Genomic DNA, 25,515 nt, shown 5'->3' with positions numbered 1-25,515 from the left:
CAAAGAGAAATACAATTATAGTTGGAGGCAGGAAAAGGTGGCGATATATTACCCATCGATCAAAATTAATTAATAATATCATCGAAATACTACTCTATAGTTTATCTTTTTGATTTATTTGTATTTTGTGCAGAGTTCAAAACATGCGAGTTAGGAAACTTTCAATGCGGAGATGAGTCCTGCATACCCCTGGCCAAGCGATGCGATCGTAACTACGACTGCATAGACCTGTCCGACGAAGACCAATGTGACCTGCCCGAACTAGCCGTAGTGAGTCACAGATTTACTAATTATAATGTTTTTTTGTACTAGTAGCCCAGCCCGACTTCGCCTTAATTGATATTTGAAAAGAGAAGAAATACAAAATTAAATTATTATCAGCTTTATCGTTTCTACTCGTATTGGCAATCGCAATAAATGCGTCATTTACAACAGCTGGTACCTAGTTAGGTTTGGTTTTCGTTATACTATCAGTAATTTCAGCCAACATCACTCATTAAAATTAATTAAAATACAATTAATGGATTGAAACGCCTGGCTGAATTACTGAATTTAACAAAATATTTTTTGGTAAAATTGACATTATAGATTTAACACGATGTTTCGTTGGCAATACAGTAAGCGTGTGAACATTTATTGTGAACATTGAGTTTTAGTAACATGCGTTTAATAATTTGAAATGTATTTAATATTTTTCTATTATAATTGGGTACCTACTATCGTTATGATCCATCCCTACTCTGCTATTATTTTCCTGGAAGACACACTCTACTTTGTTACTAGATATCAGATAGATATCTTTATTATTAATTTATAACCTTTTATTTTTTTACCTAACGAGTTATTATCTTTATGTGACTACACAAGCTTAGATTTATCTAAGCAATTCATTATCATAGTATTTTCTTTTATTAACCCGATTGTAACATATTAATTTTAATAAAATACTTTTTAAAGGGTTAAAACGCGTGTAATTGTAGATTGTCGCCGATGTGCAACTTGCCCTTCTTAGTATAAAAGCGTGTGAGCCCGATAAACAGTCATAATTTTTGTCTTACCCTCATTATGTAACATTTCCAGGATATACCCCTTCCATGTCAGCAGTGGGAGTTCAGTTGTGAACACAACTCCAGTATCTGTCTTCCGCTGACTGCTCGGTTAGATTTGGAGTATTTGGTGCTGGTTCATGTTTTGTGTGTGTCCAACTGTGTGTGTGACCTACAACATCTAGTATATTAAATATATACGAGCAATGCGTCCAAGTACACCTAAGATTTGAAGAAAATCTTTGTAACAGTATTTCAAAGTCTGCAGAAAACATGCTCACAAAATTACGGAAGTAATCCACTGGTTTTGACATCATTTCATCATGCGTTTTTTTCATGGGAGCTCTAAAAGAAAAAAGAAAATTGTCAACTGCAATGTAAATAAATCAGAAAAACCAATAAAAGCCCATAAAAGCATTTTAAAATCCAAAAGCACTTACTTTATTCGGTTACGATACATTTCACACATCCATTCAAACGTACATAAATAATACAGGCAAACTTCGTCCACAAAATCGTCATCCATCTTTGGAGGCTATTTGAAAACTGTGCGTTGAAAGGAGTGTGAAATATGTCTGGCAAGTAAGTAATTATTGTAAGCAATGATCTTTCAAACGCGTGAACACATCAGTGCGCACACGTGTAGCACCGGCTTAAAGGAAATAAAGCAAGATAGAAAAAGAAAGTGAATCTATAGGTACTGTAACTGATTTTGATTGACAAGTCGTAAACAGTCAGCCACGCCGGGCATTAGTAGCTCCTTAGTATTTTAAATATTAAACTACCTAACGAACTCATTGACACATAAGTAGCATTATGGTGCTGTCAAGTCGTCTACAGGTACTCTAGTACATTCTAATTCTATGGTCCAACAACTGATGTTGTCTATGTTGTTTATTTAAAAAAAAATGCATGTTGCTGACGTATTTATATTATACTAGTTGACCCGACAGACGTTATTCTGTATATAACAAATAAAATTATGTTTTTTATGAATTTGTCAGTAATATATCATAACATCAAGAATGATTTCATAAAATATGCTCCCTGTTGTTGTAATGAAATTGTTTTACAGCAGTACTGTCAATAAATTTCGCTCATAGAAAATATGTCCATACAAAACAAATGTCGGACTACGGGGGAGACATCAAAGGACAAACAAAATTGTTGTTTTTATTTAAAGCCGAACACTTTCATATTTATTCACCTTTTAAACCTTCCCTGGACTTCCACAAATAATTCAAGACCAATATTAGCCAAATCGGTCCAGCCGTTCTCGAGTTTTAGCGAGACTAACGAACAGCAATTCATTTTTATACATATAATCTCCTCCTAGAACCCACCTAAGTCCCACAGTCCTGGATACACCGTGGAACTGCATGAAAGATCATTACAGTTTAAAATTTTTTGATCATATCATACTTGATAGAGATTTCCTAGAAGACCACACTGTGGATGAACACCACAAATCCAGTTGGAGAGGTTGATGGTTGATCTTTTCATACCTCTGCAGATGCAACGGTAAAGTAGACTGTCCAGGCGGAACTGATGAAGTTGGGTGTGACTTCCACTGCGCACCTCTGGGCTTGTATCCCTGCAAGCAGGAGCTCATGTGTGTCACCAGGCAGCAGATGTGCAACGGACGAAACGACTGCGCCGATGGTTCTGATGAAACCATCGAGGCCTGTGAGAAGGGTAAGTGTTATATTGACAACACATATTGAGGCACATGTACATCTACTGTGTTACTGTTTCTTCTGCATATCAATGACATTTAGCTGCAAATAAGGGGTATTCATTGCTAACATCTCGCAGGATAGCGTCACTGAGAACCGGAACAAACTTGTGTCTCATATCGAGACTATGCTATGCAAAGTCTCAGAATGGAGCCGACAAAGTTTCGCGGCTCGCATAAACCGAAACCGATTTTGTCGGCCGATAGCAAACAGAACAACCCGGACTAGTGCTGTCATTGGACGTTGCCGGTATTCTGTAGGTAACTATTTTGTGACGCGATTTTAAAATGAAAGAACTCGAGGAAATGTTTGTGTCATTCAGAAAATTCATCCCGCATTCATGTTGACGTCTAGCATTCCAAAACCAAGCGTTTTGCGAAGAACTCCTTGCCTCGTACAGCAACTTTGTGGAACCAATTACCGGCTACAATTTTCCCACACTTAAACAAATCAGGGACCTTCATGCATAGAGCACACTCCCACCTTAAATGCCGTGGTCGCTTGACCTCTGGTTTCGCGGATCTCCACGGGTGGTTGACTTACCATACCCCATCACGTGTGTCTCTTGCCCGTTTGCCCTCTCTTACATAAATAAATACTGTATATCATACATGATATAGATAGGTACATCTAATAGTTAGCTGGCCGTAGCAACATTATAGTCCGACAACTTCGTGCGCGACCGTCCCATGGGGTGATATAAGGTGGCGGGGACGGAATAATAAGATCTCAACGGGTAGCGGGTTACGGTAGTCTCTTTGCCTTTCCCCCCAACACCACCCGTGCATACTAACACACCTAATGTAAAACTAGGTATGCATACTGTTCCGGGCGTGCTACTTTAGTAGCAAGGTTTTGGCGCAGAGAAAGAATTCATAATTTTTATTGTATTGTGTTTGGACTATATGGTTACAAGAACAAATATTCTTATATGATGGAAATCTGACTCTTGCCAAGTTACGCGCCTAGTTGGGGCTGCTTAAGGATCATCATAGTGATATATTGAGAAGGGTTTTTATACTTGCAGCCAACAAGACTTTCGAGCTCAAAGTATCAGCATATCCAGTGACAGCGTGTAGTAATGGCTTCCTTTGTGGTAATGGACAATGTGTAGAATGGGACCAAGTCTGTGACGGCAAACACCACTGCGATGACCATACTGATGAAAATAATCTATGTGGTAACTAACTATATTGTGATTCCACTATTACGCTTTTACATATGATTTTAACTTCACAGAGTACAATTAATAGACCTCCAATAAAGACTTCAATCCTTGATATGACTCACTCAACCAAACCATGCCTGACGCAGGAAGAACACCACGTTGAAATTATCCGAGCACTAATGATGCTTCTTTGTAGTATTGAGCAAATGATTTGTCATTTTGTATGTTGTTGTGCTCATCGATTAGAATTAATAATAAACGCGTTCCATATATAAATTTTAAAAATTTAAAGTGTGACAATTTATAGGAAAACTATTATAAAACTAAACATTTACGGCCTTACAAATAAAATTGGCATAAAGTTATAACTAAGCATAAACCAAGAATATGTAAAATGTTTACAAATAGACATTTTCCTTACGAATGGTTTGTTCGGACGTATAACGTTGACCGCGTTTATTTGCAAGGCAGCTTGTCATTAGAAAAACTTCAGAATTATCATTGTATTGACAGTGTTGTCAACGATATTGTAAACATTTTGCATTTTCTTTGTTTATCATCAGTTATAACTTTATACCAAGTTAATTTGTAAGGCCGCTAGAGCTGTACACTAAATTTTGAACTTCATTACATATACAAATAAAATTTATTTGTTTATTAATCGTAGAAGCGAGGGTTATCACTTTTAAAACATAACAAATTGTCTTTATTACATAGTTCTGGAATGACGCGAGCGTAAAACTCCCACATCTGGAGGTCTACTCGCAAAATCGACAACGATACATTCGGAACGATACGATAATACTCCGAATATATCGCAACTACCCTACTCTAACAAATGTTCGAATTCCTTATCGTTTATCGTTACCATAGACTAATATTTTGATTTTTTTACGATGTTAGTGTGTGAATGTAATATGTTCAAACCTAAACATTATCTGTGCTATGTCGCTGTGAAGTGTCAAAAGTCAAAACATAGTTTAGGCGCTAAGGACCATGCCAGACTCTGCACCACCAATTTGGTATCATTTACACGTAATGTAAATGTTAAAAAAATAAGTAATGAATATAATATGACCATTTAAAATTGAATAAACAATACAAAACACGCGGATAATAAAATGTAAAAAAAAGTAACTCAACCCTTCTCGTCGACTTCCTATTTCTCAGGCGGCCATTTTCATTATTTCTACGCATAAACGATCAACAAAATGACTTAAATAACTTAGTAGTAAAAAAAACCTGTTGAATAGTAAATCACATATAATTATTTCAATAATATTTATTAAGTATGCATATTGTATGGCAAATATATCTATACAACTTGACACGATAATAGCATCGACAGCCTAGAAGGTGTCGTTGAGATTATCGTAAAAGTGACGTTTGATTATTTGTGAAATTCGAATATTCGTCTCTGACATTTTCAACTAAGAGTAGGGTTAGGACCGATAATATCGAATAATGTTTCGTTCGTTCAATCATCGTTTCGACATTGAATACGACGTAACTATGAGTAGGATTCGACACGACTAATGCCACGATTTATCGAATATCGATTTTAGGAGTAGGCCCCCTGATTCAAAAACGAGTGACAACAGCCTAGGGAAACTCTCTAAGAAAAAAGCGATTCACTCGATTGTATGAAACGTGCAGTCATTGATAGATTGATAAATAATCTTAAAAAAACGGAGATAGCCGAAATCCACTACGTCTTAAGCAACTGTTCGCTTTCAAACTTAGCCTTCGCAACTTGCAAACTTAAACTTCATAGCCAATCACAATACCACAGTAGACATACACTCACACAAACATGCGCATAGACGAGGCCCCTAAGCAGTTTTCGCGGTCAATACGAGTCGAGTGTCACATTGTTATTTGTTGTTATATTATTATTATAATTAGTAGGTATTTGAATAATAAGTCCGTGAGATTGATTATAATAAATTCGTGAACATAATTCACAGTGGCGAATTATGTTAATCAGATGGCGGCTGCAATATTTATAATCATTTTTTATGAATGTGGTTTAATTCTAGGATGTTAAAAATGATTATATCTACATTCGCAGCTGTTCCGTGCCACACGAGCACATGTACAAGGTTCTGCCGCCAAACACCACGCGGTCCACAATGTGTGTGCCCACACGGCTACACGAAAGTCGGCGAGACTTGCACCGATATTGATGAATGTAAGGAAGATGTTTGTTCTCATGTTTGCCATAACATGGATGGGTCGTATAGATGTTCATGTTATTATGGATATGCTTTGCGGTAAGTTAATTTTTTATAATATTTTTTTATCATACTAATTTTAAAAACGAAATTTAGTTTATAGAGACTTCAGAATAATATTCTAAACATATTATGTTTTATTACTGGTTAACCAAAGTGGTTGAACGCATTTTTGTTACCATTTCTCAGAAATTTTTAAACTAGTCTTCTAATAAGTTAGTTATTCAAATTGATTGATGATTGAAAATGACTGTTAAGTAGTTCAGTTTTACTTTTTGACCTTCGAATTCGAAGATTAAAAAGCTTGTATCGAAATATTCTTTAATACAGATAGCGACAATAAAACCGAAGAAGGAATGATCAGCTATATAAGACAAACCCCGTTTGTAACCGAGTCTTACATTGAGACAATTAGTCTTAATAGGAAAAAAAGTATATTATGTATATAAATACCACTTTATTTATTAAAATTTTGTGTTTTCAGGTCAGATACTCATTCTTGCAAGTCAGTATACGGCGGTGGGTCTGTGCTTTACACTAGGGGTAACACAGTCTGGTCGATGTCTTCAGAGTTCAAACATCGAATGGAGTATACGCATGGAGATAAAGACTTCAGCGATTTGGACTACGACTATAGGTAAGTTAACGAGGCTAAGAAGTCCAGACAAGACGCTTTTTGACAGTTGTAATTAACGAATATGACACGACGTTGACAGTTAGATACGTGTACCTGCAAAACTAATGGACTAACGGTAACTAGATAATTTGTTATGATTATATTATTTATAATTACCTAATATGCTAATATTGGAGTTGAGTCTATCCTGTAGATGGAGCCACAACCTGAGAGTTGAACAAGACATACCAAGACTTATAGCAATAAAGATACGTCACTCGAACGGATGGCTCAGTGGAAGAGCGCTCGCATGGACCCCGAGAGGTTGCGGGCTCTAGTCCCGCATCGTTCAAAAATTTTGTTTACAAATTTAATTTGTAATAAATCCCAGATGTGAGGGTTATCACTTTAAAAAAGCAAATTGTTTAGATTTTAAAGACGCAACATCTCAAGTCAATTGGATCTTGCACAACACTTTCAAAGATCATATTGCGATATTCAAAAAACAATTATCAAGCATTATCCTCATTTTAAAAGGCCATTGCACCCAGTATAATTGGGCTAACGGGCATGCTTATGTAGAAATAAAAACAAAAAAGAAATGAAATAAACTAACAATACAAATAGGTTTGTATTATATATTTATGTAACTTATTGATCCATAGGGGAACGAATTGCGAACCGCCTACTTTTAATACTATTGAAAAACGGATTCGTTAATTCAAATAAAATATAATGCTTGTAAATTTTTTTACACACGATTCTTGGTTCAAGCCTTACTTTTATTCTTTCGTACAGCCAATAGTCCAACTTTAAATTTACATATGCTTGTTTTAGAAATGACAAGTTGTACCTATCTATTAGCACCCCTGGACAACTGCTTGAAATCAACGGGACCACGCAAGGTGTGACTGGTAACGATATCGTCAACATGGGAACTCCAATCATGGTAGCGTAAACATTTTTCACTCTATTGGAAAAAAAAATACGAAGTTTTGTTAACACGAACCCAAATCGCTCGTTGTTGATAGAACTTGTGTACAAATTCGTTTGTTCGGGATCAAGCACAAATAAGAACACTCACCATTACTGAATTACTAACCACTTTATTAACACTCAAGTACACTGTTTATATATATCTCTAACGTCCAAGTATTGTATAAGTTCAATAAAAAAAAATAAACTTCCTCTTATCCTATATTAAGTATTAACTTGTGTAAACGCGACCCAAGTAGAGCCTAGCGCCATCTATGATTCTAGTGCGAAAACAATACTTATTGAACATTCCGCCCACCAAGAACTTTGTTCTTCAATACAATTAGTAAAAAAAATCTCTAAATTAAAGTTATACACTGCTTTACTTCACTAATAAAGTTAATGTTCACTCAACATAATAACATAAAATAAGTATTCATCTCGGAATATAATATTGTACCGCCCACCGTGCTAATAACATAAGTATGATTACAAACTAAAACAAAGTGATATTTATAACAAATAAAAAAAATACAATAATGTTTAATCTACTACTAAATAGACCCATCTGTTGGTAGAAAACATAGTTTATGGCAAGGCCGTTTGAACATTCCCCTTTGTGTATCAATTATTACAACCCTTACTATATTATCTATACCTGGATGTATTTTTACAATTTTGCCTAGAAGCCATTTGGCTGGAGGTAAATTATCCTCCTTTATAATTACAATGTCACCTTCCTTAGGTTCAACTTTACGAGTTGACCATTTATATCTATTGTTAAGAGTCGCTAAATATTCAGTACTCCATCGAGACCAAAAATGTCTAACCATTCTGTTACATATTTGCCATCTGTCCGTAAGATTAACAATATCATAATCTTTGTTTACGACATTTAACAAGGCTTCGCCTACTAAAAAATGGCCTGGTGTCAAGGGCAGTGGGTCGTTAGGATCGTTGCTTACAATAGTCAATGGACGCGAGTTAACACATGCTTCAACTTCGGCTAATACTGTAGATAACTCTTCATAGGTTAGTGTACTATCACCAATAACTTTTCTCAGATGTGTTTTAACAGAACGTACTCCAGCTTCCCATAATCCACCAAAGTTCGGTGCTTGTGGGGGAATGAAGTGCCAGTTTGTATTTTTGAGTGTAAGTGCTTCGGCAATGTCTTGAGTGTATTTTGACTTGGTACTGTTAAACATGTCTCGTAATAATTTGTCAGCACCAACAAAATTAGTGCCATTGTCACTGTATATATCTTGGCAATGACCTCTTCTCGATGTAAAGCGTTTAAACGCCGCAAGAAAGCCTTTTGATGTTAAGTCTGTTACAGCTTCAATATGCATAGCCCTCGTCACCATACATATAAATAGGCATATGTATCCTTTATACGATTTCGAGCCTCTCCCAGGTGAGAATCTGATGTTGATAGGTCCCGCATAGTCAACGCCTGATGAGTTAAAAGGCTTGCTAGGCGTTAGCCTTACTTTTGGAAGTTGACCCATTAACTGCGTACTGTTGGTGTTTGAATATCTTTTACACGTGATGCATGCCCTGTAATACTTTTTGACTTCTTGTCTACCACGCATAATCCAATATTTTGAACGAATAAAGTTTAGAATGATCTGAGGTCCACCATGAAAGGTTTTGTTATGCGCATCCTTTATTAATAACTGCGTAAGATGACTCTTACACGGTATAATGATTGGATGACGTTCATCATAACTCAAATTAGCTTGTTCAATTCGACCACCCACTCTTAGTATGCCGTTTTTATCCAAAATCGGATAAAGAGTGTGAAGCTTACTCTTTTTGGGGATACACCCCTTATTTTTCAAAAACTTCATATCATCACCAAAATGAAACTCTTGTGCTTGTTTTATACACATCTGCAATACCTCATTCATTTCTTGAGTAGTAATGTATTTAGATAACTTAACCCGTTCTTCTTTAGTTTTAAGCCAGTATAAAATTCTTTTGCAATATGACATCACTCTCAACATTCGGTTTAAATTGGAAAACTTAGTCCACTCAAATTCTTCAATTTTGTCTTGTATTATTGTCATTGCTTTAATTTTTTGCTCTTCTTCTGTTTCAGGTATCTCAGTCTGTTTATTTTTAAGGTTTAGATTGTAAATCCAGTTTGGTCCATGCCACCATAAAGTATGCTCTAGTAGTTCTGAAGGTAGTAATCCACGTGAGGCACAATCTGCAGGATTCATATCTGACGTTACATGATCCCATTGCTCGAAGTCTAAAATGGTTAATATCTCCGATACTCTATTACTCACAAATGTAGACCATCGAGAAGCACCTCCTTTCAGCCACGCCAGTACAATTGTTGAATCTGTCCACGCATAAAGTTGTTCTTTAGGAATATTCATTAATTGAGCCGTCTCAGATAGTAATTTGGATGCTAAAACTGCGCCACATAATTCCAGTCTAGGCACCGTAAGTTCCTTTTCAATTGGAGCAACTTTTGTTTTGGCTGACACAATGGATGAGTATACTTGGTAATTTTGGGTTATGACTCGAAGATATACTACGGCCGCGTAAGCAGAAGTAGATGCATCGCAAAAAACGTGTAATTCCAGTTTGCATCCTTTTGTACAATTTAACCATCTTGGAATAGTTATTGCGTTTGTTTCCATTAACTCTTGTTTATATCTCAACCACTCAACTAATATATCTTCGGGTAATTCATCGTCCCATCCTATTTGTGCTTTCCAAACTTTTTGTATCATAATCTTGGCTCTTATAATAATGGGAGCAATCCAACCTAAGGGATCATATAGTCTGGTGATGTCTGACAACATTTGTCGCTTCGTTATATTTCCTTTTATCTCAGGTAAGTTAATAGTATATTCGAAACTGTCTGTTTTTCTATTCCAACAAATTCCTAACACCTTCAACATGTGATCACTTTTGATAATTGGTATTAATGTTTCTTCTTTGAGCGTGTCTCGTGTTATGTATTCTAATAACCTTTTATTATTGCTACTCCACTTCTGTAACTGAAAGCCTCCACTGTTCATTAGTAAATTCATTTCTTTGTATATGCTTATAGCCTCGTCCTCAGTGTCACAGCCAGTCATTAAATCGTCGACATAGTAGTCCTTTTTTGTTATTTCTGCTGCAATTGGATACTTTGTCTTCTCTTCATCAGCGAGTCTCTGTAAACTTTTAATTGCTAGGTATGGAGCACAAGCAGTTCCGAAAGTAAGTGTTCGCAATCTGAAATGCTGTATTGGCATATCAGGGTTTGACCTCCATAAAATACGTTGGAAATTGGCATCATCTGTATGGACAAGCACATTTCTATACATTTTTACAATGTCTGCTATTATACAGATTGGATGTGTACGCCAGCGCATTAAAATGTGTCTAAGATCCTGCTGAATTTTAGGTCCAGTTGCCAACTCATCATTGAGTGAAATGCCGTTATTTCCTTTAGAAGAGGCATTCATCACTATGCGTACTTTCGTCGTCTCTTTATCGTTTCTAACAACCGCGTGGTGGGGAAGGTAGATAGCTCGTGGATTGTCTAAGTCGTCGAGTGGAACTAATTCCATGTGGTTTAAGGTAAGATATTCGTTCATTACTTTCTCGTATTCAGTTCTCAACTTAATATCTTTTTCTAATCTTTTCTCTAGGTATAATAGTTTTCTCTCCGCTATTTTTCTTGTATTTCCGTATTGACATTGAGTATTTTCGACTTTAAATGGTAATCGTACTATAAATTTTCCTTTTTCATTTCTAGTTGTAGTTTTTTCGTAATATTTCTCACACATCTCTTCTTCTACGGTAAATTTCTTCTGGATTAAATCGGGTTCAGCTTCGACTTCCCAAAATTTTTTCAATATATCATCACTACTCATTTGTATGTGCATATTTATTATTTTCTCTTTGTGTGTTGCATCTCTTGGTACTCGTCCAGACAGTATCCATCCGAAAGCCGTATGTTGTGCAATTAAATTGCCCTCTGGGTGTTTCATCATTTTGTTGTGTAAAATCTCACTGTATACGTCTGCGCCTAAAAGAATATCTATTTTGCCTGGTGTTGCATAACCTGGGTCAGCTAACTGCAATTGTTTCAACTGTACCCATTCAGAAGCACATAGTTGATCTCCTGGAAGCAATGATGTTAGTACTCCTAATACGTACGCGTTTATACAAAATCTAACAGTTGGATTATAACGTGATTCAATAATTAATGAAACTGAATATTTTATTCTTGTTTGCCCATGTCCCAAGCCTGACACCACACCATTTATTGGCGAACGCTTAAGAGCTGTACAGTTGATTCACTTATAAAAGAAGCTTGTGAGCCTTGGTCTAATAGCGCCCGTCTGACGTATTTTTCTCCATTAGCTGCGTGTGCGTTAATAACAGCTGTAGCTAACAGTACATTATGGCTTTGTAATCCTTGTGAAAAGTTAGCGATTACTCTCGTTTCATTATGTAGTTCTCCTTCACTATTATTATCCTCTTTGTGTATCGACCCGTCTTTCTCAATGTGTAACATCGTGTGATGTTTCTTGCCACACTTTCTGCAGCTTGTGATTTGACGACATTTGTTCACTATATGATTTGGACACATACAGTTAAAACACAGTCGTTTGTGTTGAACGAAATCGATTCTCTCTTGTATTGGTTTTTGGATAAACTTTTGGCAGTGATATATGTAATGTGAACCGTTACATAAAGCGCAAGTACTTATTGAGGATTTGGTAATCTGTGGTAGTGCTGTATGAAAAGACTTATGTTTTGAAAACTGGTTCACTTTGTTAACAACTGAAGATTTCACAGATTGCTTGCAAGGATCAATCATTTCAATGCTGCGGAATCTACTTTCTAAGAATTCAGTCAGTTGTGCCCACTTTGGTAGATCAGCTGTCGAACTTAACATTTGTTCCCATAGCTTATGTGATTCTGTGTCTAATTTAGATACAACAAGGTAAACAATAAATGCATCGCATGATTTCGTATCAACTCCTATGTTCTGTAGTGATTGTAAGCACGACGTAGTGGTATCAAGCAATTGCTTTAACGCATATGCTGATGCAGTTGTGATAGTCTTTTGTGTAAATAAAGTTGTAAGTATAGCGTTAGCATTGTATCTTTTATTGTTGTACCGTTTCACCAATTGTTTCCAAGCATCCTCATAGTTTTGTTCTGTAATCGCAAAATTGCGTAATAATGTCTCTGGTTCACCAGTTAAGTTAGCTTTTAAGTAATGTAACTTTTGCACACAAGAAAGAGTTGTATTACTGTGTATCAATGAAACAAACATGTCATAGAAACTCTGCCATTCTTCATATTTACCACTAAATATAGGTAACTGTATTCGCGGAAGTGGTATTTCTGACATTTTCACTGTCTCAGGTGTTAACGCATATGAACTCGATGGTTTGGCAGTTGACAGGGCAGATTTGAGCAATGTTTTATATGTAGTGTATTTTTCTTGAAAAGAATCATATGTATCAAATGTAAAATATGTCATTGTTTCTTTACTGCTCTGTGGTACCGTGGAAACTAATTTTTTATGGCTTTCCTTAAATTCCTGAAAAAGCTCCTCCAATGTCTGTAGCCTTGTTTCGATATATGCACATGTTATTCTCTCTTTTGGCGACTTTTTATAGTTAATTTCAGCCTTTTGAAGTCTCTCGTATAGCTCAGTTTGTAAAATAAGAATTTCGTTGGCCATCTCACAGTTGTTTTACGTCAGAACAGTAAATATTTCAATGTTTAATAAACTAGTTAAGCAAAAAAGTTCTAAGTTATTGTTTTATAGAAGCAAAAGATTACAAGTCTATGGCACAAGCAATATTTTCTAAGTCAATGTAAATAAATGCACAAATATTCTAAGTCCACAAGACGCCAGCAATATTATTCACAAGTCTAATTTATATCTTGATATTTCACTTCTCTGCACTATGTCTATTACTCACGGTTTACAAGTCCAAGTTCATTATCCTTAGTTTCGGCACCATGTAAACTTGTGTCAACATAATCTGTACCAATAAGTGTTTTTTTATGGAAAAGGAGGACAAACGAGCGTACGGGTCACCTGGTGTTTAGTGATCACTGCAGCCCAAATTCTCGTTCAACCAGAGGAATCACTGGAGCGTTTCAGGCCCTTAAGAAATGTGTACGCGCTTTTTTTTGGAACACCGCACAAGGAAGCTCATTCCACAGCTTTTTAGTACGTTGAAGAAAGCTCCTTGAAAACCGCACTTTGGAGAACCGCCACACATCCAAATGGTGGGGAGAATATCCTATTTAGTGGCGTGTCGTGCGGAGGTGGAATTCGGTGGCAGGAATCAGCTCTTCGGGACACTCTCCGTGATAAATGCGGTTGAAGACACACAATGAAGCGACGTCTCTACGCAACGCCAAGTGATCCAGCTCTTCACACAGCACAGGGTTCCCGACAATTGTGGTGCGCCAGAGCAGAGATGACAGGAACTCCATATGAGGCCGGATCTGCGCTTTGTAGAGTGCTATAATGTGGGTCAGCTTGAAGTATTGCCGTGCTCTGTTTATGACGCCCAGCTTCTTTGGCTTCGAAGAGAATTTAGCTGTGCCCTCCAGATGACCACGGAATTGGCGAGTGTTATAAAAATTGTGTATACGATCGCCAGATTATTGAAGAATAGGATACCGGATTTCTTATAATCGGATAGGTGAGGAATAAAATACATAGGACCACACTCTCTTTCAACAATAGCAGAGCCGGCCTATTTGGTGAGTGTTCGCGATGATTTTTTTGAAGGTTGCCATGTCTTATCGTCTTGGAAACAGCGGAAAAGAAAGGTCCTTACCTACATAATTTATTTGTACTTGGAAGAAAGATACACACATACTCACGCCGTGTTCCAGTCGGGGTAGGCAGAGACAATAGAATGCCACTACCTTCTATACTTCCAAATCTCACGCGCTTCCTTTACATTCCTTAATCTTTTCATACAAGTTCGCTGAAGAAAGATGTGATGTATTTATACTATTTCAGATATCGTATGACTGGATATCAGAGGTATTATTATTTGTGGATGCTACACCTGGAGCCAGCTATATTAAAGCATGCACGTATAAGAGAAAAGCCTGCGCTAATTTACAAAGATTACCTTCAAATTCCCGGGTAAGTGTAAAACAACTCAGGTTCTTGCATCAACTGACTCACTGAATGTTGTTCAATGTTATTCAACAGTGCTATATGCTAATTTAGTATATAGAATTAGTAAATCTTTTCTTTTGTCTAATATTAATAATTCTAATAATGTTCAGTTGTAAATCCTAATAGTTTAGTTTAAAGTAAGTAGTAGTTAAGTATGTACACATAATTAAATGTTTTTTAAGCGCATTAACTTGCCAACAAACTGTTAAAGTTTGGCAAGATATATCAATACGTTAAAAGTGTACTTATTTGATTTAAAATAAAATTCAAAAAAAAAAACTCGTGATGCAACAAGTGAGAGCCTATTTTTATAACACCTGGAGAACTTTTTGTTTGTTTCTTTGAATAAGCTTAGATCTACCACTTCAAAATTTAAATAAGCATACTTATGCATCACTAGTTTTTAATTACCAAGAAAGGTCGAGCTATTTACAATAGTTTTTGTGAAATCGGATCAAAAAGCATCCCCTTATGATAATTAATTGCTTTCTACGTGTTATTATATTTATTACGTTGTGCCTTCGTAAGACGGCAGCAAAACACACATCGAAAATTCACCTATACATTTACGATATATACTATATATATAGGGGAGGTACGTACAAAATGACATATAGTTTAGGTTTTGGGTCATAACTCTTTAATGGTAAATCACAGCGCATTCACATTGCACACCAGTAATATTAGGTTTCATATCTTTGAATTATAATAGATACTTAAAAGATAAACAAACTAGAAAAAATAATAATTTTAAATTTAACTGAGATCAACGAAATCCATTTTGTCCATATGCTTTGGACAAAATGGCATACCACATACGGACTAAATGATATACACGGCAAAAGTTATAAAATTAAAGACAAAGCTCGCAATTGAACCTCTTGGTTCGTTTAGAAACATTCGCGCAAGAAGCGTGGGCCCAATGTGAACATTTTAAACACCGTAACCAGTCTTCTCCAGGTTTTGATCGCGAATAAAGATCGTTGCAATAAATACATGCGCAATCCTCTTCGTCATCTTGAGCGTAGTTTGGCAAATTTTCTTCTTCGCTGTCTTCTTGGAATATGGTTTTGGTAACCATTCGTCTCTTCTTCTCTGAAGGAGCTTTAGGCTCATTTTTTGCCTTAATTTCTTTCATATTTGGAGTTGAAGTCAAAACTAAAGAGGTTTGCTGTTTCTTTCGCTTACGTTTGCCTTGGCCACTTACGTAATGTCCTTTTGGGACAGGAGATATAACTTCAATAGGCACTGCTAACGTATAGGATGAGGGAGGGATGTTTTTCATTACCAATAGATGGGCGATTTTGATTTGCGTAAAATAAAAAATTTAGGTAAAATAAGGTCTTGACTAGTGTTTGCTGTTGAATTGTCTGCTGGTTTAGTAGAGTCGGTTGTTTGACCTGTTGTGTCATTATTGTCAGGTGTTACGGCGCGGATTATTTGTTGCTGAGTTTCAGAAGCTTGGAGATTGTTCGTTCCGGGAAGTGACATTAAATTGTCTAGCTGTTGTGTGGAGGGTCCTGCTATGGGAACTGGAATAGGACCTATTTGCTGATGATATTGCATATTGGAGGTGTCTTCCAGTGGTATGTTTGTAGTCTCTGCAGGTTTGTACATATAATCGGGAAATATTTCAGGGTTTAGAGGCCAAAATCCCAGTGCTTTTGAATCCGTTACAACCATTTTGCACTGTAGCTGCCTTACCATAAGCTTCTTTGAACAGGCCAGCAATTTGAAACTGTGTAACAACACGTCCTGGGTGTTGTTTAAGCCATTTGGATGTCTCTTGGTTGAAATATGTCTTCAAAAGCGCAAAAAATGAGACATCCAAAGGCTGGAGACGATGAGTGCAATGTGAAGGTAGACACAGAATAATAATGCCGTTTTGTTAGGCATATTCTAAAGTTTCAAGCCCTTTGTGGCTTGTATGCCCGTCGACAATCAATATAACTTTATCGTCAATCGATGATTTAACAAAACTTTGAAAGTGTTTGAGCCATTTCAGAAATAAATTTAAGAAACAGTGCCAGGACGTGCTTCATCGACCAATTCATTTTTCATATTTTTCCTAGAAAATATCATCATCGGCGGAACAAAGGTACCAATTGCACTAGCAGAACAGACAACAGTGGTGTTAGTTCCGCGTTCTGCGCTACTTATTACGCCAACTTGCTTCCTACCAGTAGTAGCCAATATCTTCTGGGATTTTTGTACAGTAGACAGGCTTGATTCGTCAGCATTATAAATTCTGTGTGGCCGAATGTTCTCAGATTCCAGCAGATGTCCGTAAATCTCAAAAAACTTATTGACTTGAGGTCGATTAAAAACCTGAGCACGAGCAGCTGAAGTAGCTTCTGGTTTGCGTAAAGAAATATCTTTTTCTGACGTTCGCGTCAGCCCAAACAAACGAGAATCAAGTAATTTCAAATGCTCAACTAATTTTCTTTCCACATCAGGTGGAAAAGTAGCTTTCCAACATCCTAGACCCTTTGCAGAGGGCTCCAAAGTTTTGTTACTATCCAAAGCATGTCTTCTTAGAGTTGCTTGTGGTACTCCAAATGTCTTCGACGCTAAAAGCCAGCCCATTTTGTTACTGCGAACTGCTTCCATAGCTTTACGCATTGATTCCTCACTCCAGGATTGACGATCAGTCGTCCGCTTATAATTACGCGGCATTATCTGTAAAGAAATTAACAGCTGATTAACGAGAAACAGATATTGAGTACCTACAATTAACTCATTGAGTTCTTATGGACAAAACGACATACCTATGTCATTTTGTCCGTTACATATGTATGTCATTTTGTCCATAAAACGTTATAAAAAATAAAAATTCAACAAGAAATGCAAAATGATTATTATTTACGGAAAAAACCATTAGAAGGCAACAATAATTACTTAAGGGATGTAATAAATGTAAACACAAGATAATATTATGAAAAACATAACATTAATACACAAAAATCCCTGCATTAAATAAAAACTCGTAACTTACCAATGTTTATCGTCAGCCATAACACCCAAACGAAAGACTGGCGCGAGTTCACGTTTTGACAGGTTCGTATTTCCGGCTAGAGTCACGTGATGGAGTTATCTATGGCGGACTAGAAACGTCAGAATTTGAAATATGATGCCTGTGTCATTTTGTCCGTATATGTCATTTTGTACGTACCTCCCCTATGGTTTATGAAAACATTGGCATTGAGGTCGGGTGATCGGTTGTCCTTTGATTTCTGCTCATATTCCCCGTTTTTCTCAGGTTTGAGGACTACTTTTTCGGTTGAGTCGAAGAATGTTTTTTAGGTAGTCTTGGACGTTCAATAAGTAATTTGAAAGGAATAAAATTTAATTTAATTATGGGAATTATGAAAATCGATGGTGTTTCGGAGATACTTAGGTTTCCTATTGCACAGTTAGAGTTTACGTGTGTGTTTTTGGAGATGCAGGATCCTCGGCATATTCTAGTATGTCTTTTCGAATCTACAAGACTTAGCGCATGCTGCACTGCAGAGTTACAGTATGGATTCATTGGATCCGGGCCATCCTCGAATCTTCACAGACTGAATTTACTAAGGTCAATTTTAACTAGATGTCCACTTAGCAGTGAAATAATGACGACATAACACTACAGATATAATTTAAAACGTTGATGATGTAATGCAATAACTTGTATATTCGCAGGTAACATCTCTGGTCGTTGATCCCGGCAACCATCTTATGTTCTACTGCATATCGCAGTCTCAGGACAGTATTATACGTTCGGCTTCGCTCAGCGGCAGAAATGTGACCGACTTGGCAACAGGTGGAAACTGTAGCGGGTTAGCCGTTGACAGTTTCGCAAGAAAGTTGTACGTTATGGGTCCTGGGGCATTGTTGGGAATAGACTACGATGGCAAGAATGTGTAAGTATGCGAATGTAACAAGTTTAATTGTAATTAATTTACCAGTGGGAGGCTCCTTTGCACAGGAAGCCGGCTAGATTATGGGTACCACAACGGCGCCTATTTCTGCCGTGAAGCAGTAATGTGTAAGCAATACTGTGTTTCGGTATGAAGGACGCCGTAACTAGTGAAATTACTGGGCAAATGAGACTTAACATCTTATGTCTCAGGGTGACGAGCGCAATTGTAGTGTCGCTCAGAAATTTTGGGTTTTTCAAGAATCCTGAGTGGCACTGCATTGTAATGTGCGTATCAGTAACCATCAGCTCAGCGTCCTGCTCAATGGAAGGTCTTGATTGGCAATATGAACGATCGCCACACATCCGGATGGTGAGAATGGAATGCGAGATTTTAAATACGACACTAGAATTATGAATCAATTAGGTCTAATAGTCTTGATCGGCTCTTACTTAGTGATCACACCAAAACCTTTGTATCAAGTACGGTTGATTGCAAACTGACTGCTGCCAACTGCTGCCTGCTAATGTCACGTAGACAATAGTCAGTATAACAAGGTAACGTCCCTATTTCAACCCACGGGGTTATTACTGATTTTAAGCCCCGTTACAATAACTCGACAGTTTTGCCGCAACCATAATCCATGTAACTGGGTGGATGGGGAAATCTGCCATAATTTAAATAAAAATTTTAATAATATGATGTTTGCTGTGTTTTATTTTATTTCAACAACAAGTCGCTTAAGAAAAGTAATTGAATTATTGGTATTTACAGTGTCACTATCCACAAGAACAACCCACAAATCGAGGCACCGCACAAACCAACTATATTTGAGGACCACATTTATTACCTCGACAATTTTAGACTCAAACGGTGCTTACTGTACAACAATTTTGAATGTGAAGTTTTCCGAAATCTCACCGCTGTTTCATACATCATACGCCAAGGAAGTGTCCAGAGAGACGACGTAGTCGATCGATGTAGGGACGCACCGTGTTCGAATGTGTGCGTGACCGAAGCTACAAGCGCCGCTGTTTGCGTCTGCCAAGATGGAACTTTGTCTAGCGACGGAAGCTGTTTATTGTTGAAATATAAAGAGGTATTTTATTCTCTTGATTTAAGTTATTAGTAGTAGTTAATAGTTTTAAAAGAAATATGAGAGTGACTATATGATCCACGGTCACAACACCGACATGTTTTTCCGCTACCCAAGACTCGATAAATCTTAACTAGTATAATCTAAAGTTAGCACGCACAGACTTTCATATTATGCACCAGAAGTGTGCCGTCCAGTTGGACATACAAAACGGGACATTTGGAAAGGAATTGTATAAAATAAACTGTCTCTATTGGGGTACGCACCTGAGAAGTTAAACTTTAAAATGTTTGTATATAAATGATATTATGACGAATTGCTTGCTTCGTCACAACGCAAATACTTACTTTATCACGTCAATGTAGCCGCAGCATAAGAAGTTAAAACTACTTATTTTCAATTTAAATCTCTATAGTACTCCGACATTTTGGCATCACGGACGAGTAAAAAAAGAAGGACTCCACGCCGTGATATTAATTAGCAAGTGAAGCACCGTTATGCTAGTGTGTGCGGTTACGGGGGAAGCTAATTACACAATATTCTCCCTTAAATAATCATATATGGCCACAAATACTTATATAGTATCGATTTTACACTTTTTCACAACGCACGACGGCATTTTTAAAATATTTCATTGCGACGCAAACTGATCTGTCACAGACCATGACAATTCTCATAATGGCCGCCTATCGGCCTGTAGTAGTGTAAGTGTGTGCGTGGGGCTATGTATTTACACGTTAATCGGCTTATTTGGTTCTACACAGTTATGTAAGGTGACACGGAGTCCTTATTTTTTTACTACTCCGTGTTTGGCATGCAAAGTTACCTTTTATAAAGCAAGTAGGTATTGAAAGTGTCAATTCTTAAATGAATATTTTGAGTATAGATGACACTTCAGTTCGTACACTGTATTCACCTAATTCCAAAGAGGATGTAAATACTACGTAATAAGAGGCGGGACTGCCTTAGTAAAAATTTAAATTTAGTTTAGTATGAAATGTGCCGTGATTTGACATAAGTTTGAAATAGTAGTAATTATTAAGGCGATTGGCGACATAGTATAGTCCGGCTAAGTTTGAATGCGAAAAGTTGCTTAGAACGTAGTGGATTTCGGCTATCTCCGTTTTTTACAAGATTATAGCCGTCATCTGTCAATCTGTCAATGACTGCTCGTTTCATACAATCGAGTGAATCGCTTTTTTCTTAGAGGGTTTCGCTAGGCTGCCTAATTCATTCTGATTTTTTCGTAAACGCGTAATACATTAAAGTAGGTAAGTACCTAACTTCTCTAGTTTTTAAGAACCATATTTCCTTTTTTTATTAATTACACTCTTTCCGATTATGTGCTAGCGATATACCTACTTCGAACACTGGGGAGAATTCCAATTTGTGGCTGAAGCAAAAATTAAAAAAAATAATAGAATTTGTGATTAGGAAATGAAGCGCGGTCCGTTAGTAAATAGCAACTTATCTACACTGCGCTGAGGATTTAACTATATATATTAAAAGTTTTTGTTTTTTCAGCTTCCTCTTTTCAATGGAAAAGCGACCCAGGCGTACCGAAATAATTACATTACGAATGTCATTGTAATAGTAATTGTAATACTGCTGTCCGGTTACGGGCTGGTATTCCTTCATCATTACTACATCAGGTGGCAGAAGAATCGCAGTAATTATGCGCAGTAAGTATATTGTTGATTAATTATATATATATTGGTGATCAAATCAAAGAATATGTAATTCTTAGATTAAGGATTGGTCTCCGTTGCGCTCTGCGCAACTAGATACCGCATGCGTAGTCGCAAAGTGCGCCCAAGTGGCGTACTCGAGCCAGTTTCGAACAATGTGTGACGTTGACGTGCCAGATGTTCCGTTAAACTTTGCGAATAATTGAAACTAAAATGGCGGGTTGTGTAGTAACACTGCAAAAATAATACTACAAGAAATAAGAAAGACACTGGGATCACATTTATCATCAGTAAGTATTTTGTATTTTCTTAATTTCAATGTAAAATATGTTACAAAATTTGAAAGATGCCATTGAGTGTCAAGATGCCACGCACACAAGCATCTAATAGTTGCCGTAATAAAAAAGCTATTGTTCTTAGGTAGTGCGGTATCTAGTCGGAGCGCAGCGGAGACCAATCTAATCTAAGATGTAATAGTACAAGGTAGTGTGTTTTCCAATGGGAGGTTCCTTTACACAATATGCCCCTTACAACAACAGTATACAAGTTTTATATTATATGTTTCCGTTGGAAGGGCGCCGCAGTTCTTAGATTATTTATATGTCTAGATAGACTATGACAGCTGTGAAAACGTGGAAAATAATTGAGTTTAAAACTAACCTCTATTTTGAGCAATTCATGCCTCTACCAGTGGGATGCTCCTATGCACAGGATGCCGGCTAGATTATGGGTACCACAACGGTGCCTATTTCTGCCGTGAAGCAGAACCTATTGTATAGACATTATTGAGTTTCGGTCTGAAGGGCGCCGTATGGGATTTTCAAGAATCCTGAGTGGCATTGCATTGTAATGGGCAGGGCGTATCAATTACCATCAGCTGAACGTCCTGCTCGACTCGTCCCTTATTTTCATTTAAAAAAAAACACTAACACATAGTTTCATATGAATCGCGAGTGTAATACCTACATAAAATGCGAAGTCGAGGTTTGCATTATCAAGTCTGAGTACATTCTAAGTACCTACGCTCTATAATTAATCTCGGACGAAAGAGTGAACGTTCTGTTTGCTCGTTACAGGTTGCCCAAAATCCAAAGTTACGGTCTTTTACTAATTTTTATTGAATTTTTTAGGACATACGTGTAAGGACTCGGATTATCTTTTGGTAAATATTGTGTGAAAATTAAGAATTGAATTAAAGTTCATTAAAATTCACTTTCAGAGTGAGATTTTACACCTCGAAGAACGAAGACAGGCTATTAGGTGACTCCTTTGTAGAAGTTCCCACACTGGGGTAAGAAACTTTGATGAAATAATTTTGTATTTATAATATAATTATTTTTATATCAATAAATTTCTCCATAAAATATATCAACGTAAACTTAGTCTTTAAACTTACAGGCGACCTAAATCTGTAGTAGGTACCTATGCATTCCTTATCACGAAATAATACCTGTGGCGATGACTTATAATACGAGTAAAGAACAAAAATGTGATATTAGTGTCAAATATAATTTTGCGACTGCAAACGACTGCTCGATAGCTTTCGCCAAATGTGAACGCAGCATATCTCAAACAAGTTATATCGATACAATATGCGTCACCTTTTTTTTTATGGAATAGGAGGACAAACGAGCGTACGGGTCACCTGGTGTTAAGTGATCACCGCCGCCCACAATCTCTTGCTACACCAGAGGAATCACAAGAGCGTTGCCGGCCTTTAAGGAAGGTGTACGCGCTTTTTTTGAAGGTACCCATGTCGTATTGTCCCGGAAACACCGCACAAGGAACCTCATTCCATAGCTTCGTAGTACGAGGGAGAAAGCTCCTTGAAAACCGCACTGTGGAGGACCGCCACACATCCAGATGGTGGGGATGAAATCCTAACTTGTGGCGTGTTGTGCGAAGGTGGAATTCGGCGACAGGAATCGGGTTAAACAGCTCTTCGGAACACTCCCCGTGATAAATGCGGTAGAAGACACACAATGATGCGACGTCTCTACACAACGCCAAGAGATCCAGCCGTTCACAGAGCACTGAGTCCCCGACAATTCGAGCTGCTCTACGTTGCACGCGGTCAAATGGATCGAGCAGATACTGGGGTGCGCCAGACCAGAGATGACAGCAATACTCCATGTGTGGCCGGACCTGCGCTTTGTAGAGCGCTAGAATGTGGGCGGGCTTGAAGTATTGCCGTGCTCTATTGATGACGCCCAGCTTCTTCGAAGCCAATTTGGCTTTGCCGTCCAGATGGCCACGGAATTGGCAATCGCTCGAGATTTCGAGACCCAGTATTCCGATACTAGGCGCGGCTTTAAAAGAAGTGTTCTCGAAGAGCGGTGATACGACAAATGGGGTTTTTTTAGTGGTAAACGCGGAAACTTGAGTCTTCTGGGGGTTAAATTGGACAAGGTTCAATTTACCCCATTCCGCGACCTTCTCGAGAGAGTACTCGATAGAAGACACAAGTTTCTCCCGGCACTGGTCGACGATTTCCCGAGAGAGACCTGCATGGCCCGTGTATACGGCATCACCAGTGCTGTTGTCCGCATAGCAATGTATGTTGGAGGTGTCCAACATATCATTGATATGCAGAAGAAACAGCGCGCTTGGGGCACTCCAGCATTCACGGGCTTCGGGTTCGAGCAATATCCGTCGACAACGACCTGTATGCTACGCCCAGTGAGGACGCTGGAGGTCCACTTGCACAAGCTCTCGGGAAGCCCAAATGATGGAAGTTTTGAGTGGAGCGCCTTGTGCCATACACGATCAAAGGCCATCGCTATATCCAGGCTAACTGCCAGGCCTTCCCCCTTGCTTTCAATAGCCGCCGCCCATCTATGTGTTAGGCATACCAGAAGATCACTTGCCGACCGTCCATGGCGAAAGCCGTACTGTCGGTCGTTGATCAACTGGTGACCCTCTAGGTATACTAAAAGCTGGCGGCTAATTATGCTCTCCATGATTTTAGAGAGCAGGGAGGTGATAGCAATAGGCCTGTAGTTCGCCGAATCCGAACTGTCTCCTTTTTTTTGGATCGGATGGACAAGGGCTGACTTCCATGAGTTAGGGACTTTACGCAGGGACAGTACGCCTTTGGAATAAGAGTGCCGGAATAAACGCGTTAGCACCGGCGTCAACTCAGGGGCACACGTTCTAAGCACGATTGGAGAAATGCCATCGGGCCCGCTCGACTTCCTGACATCCAACGAAAACAGAGCTCGCCTAACAGTTTTCTGTCTGAACTGTACTTCAGGCATAGAGCTCTGACACCGCGGGATGGTCGGCGGTGTTTTTCCGTTGTCGTCAAGTGTCGAGTTGGAGGCGAAAAACCTTAAAAAAAAGCGTGTAGGTACACATACACCCGCATTAAAGGCCGGCAACGCTTCTGTGATTCCTATGGTGTTGCATGAGTGATCATTTACCATCAGGTAAGTTGAAGTAATCGGACACATTATTGTTAGTCCTCGATTTACTATAAATCACATACGAAATAGTCTCACATCAATATTATATTATTATGTACTTAAATAACTGCAAGAGGCTAGAATGGAGCGCTTCTAGATTATTTTTGTATCTAACTTTCATAACTATGTAGGTACAGTCAGCATCAAAAATGAACAATACTGAATAAAAATTAATTGCAAAACCTCGTCATGGTTTACGTTTCCAATTATTATAGCGACGAATTATCTATATGTACTCGATATTACACCTAATCATCATTCCTGATTCATCTTACATTAAACAACAATAGTGCTAAATATTTACAATTTTATTGGTTTCTAGTGGCACGAGACACGAATTTGTCAACCCCCTACAGTATATGCGAAACAGATGGCAAGAGTTTAGCAAAAGCAAACCCATTGTAAGTTAA

The 25,515-nt window shown here is 37.8% G+C and overlaps 1 protein-coding gene across 1 annotated transcript; it reads left to right on the top strand.

The window, feature by feature from the left end:
* The first annotated feature begins 138 nt into the window (after positions 1-138).
* Positions 139-25,515, top strand: LOC126969684 (putative vitellogenin receptor). The gene is made up of 12 exons (XM_050815230.1): positions 139-270; positions 2,560-2,741; positions 3,810-3,962; positions 6,022-6,223; positions 6,669-6,821; positions 7,638-7,749; positions 14,794-14,922; positions 18,640-18,860; positions 19,632-19,956; positions 21,478-21,635; positions 22,861-22,932; positions 25,428-25,515. Exons 2-12 carry the CDS (start codon positions 2,657-2,659, stop codon positions 25,513-25,515), a joined length of 1,698 nt encoding a protein of 565 aa, XP_050671187.1. The 5' UTR covers positions 139-270; positions 2,560-2,656.

The sequence above is a fragment of the Leptidea sinapis genome, chromosome 19 (assembly GCF_905404315.1).
Source record: "Leptidea sinapis chromosome 19, ilLepSina1.1, whole genome shotgun sequence".
Taxonomy (NCBI): Eukaryota; Metazoa; Arthropoda; class Insecta; order Lepidoptera; family Pieridae; genus Leptidea; species Leptidea sinapis.
This window is presented reverse-complemented; position numbering and strand designations above follow the sequence as displayed.

What these genes read in the sequence shown, in the direction of transcription:
- LOC126969684 (XM_050815230.1), top strand. Translation starts at nt 2,657, where the DNA reads ATGTGTGTCACCAGGCAGCAGATGTGCAACGGACGAAACGACTGCGCC. An exon ending in CATCGAGGCCTGTGAGAAGG is followed by an intron (nt 2,742 to 3,809) that starts GTAAGTGTTATA and finishes TTATACTTGCAG; the next exon opens with CCAACAAGACTTTCGAGCTC. An exon ending in GATTACCTTCAAATTCCCGG is followed by an intron (nt 14,923 to 18,639) that starts GTAAGTGTAAAA and finishes GTATATTCGCAG; the next exon opens with GTAACATCTCTGGTCGTTGA.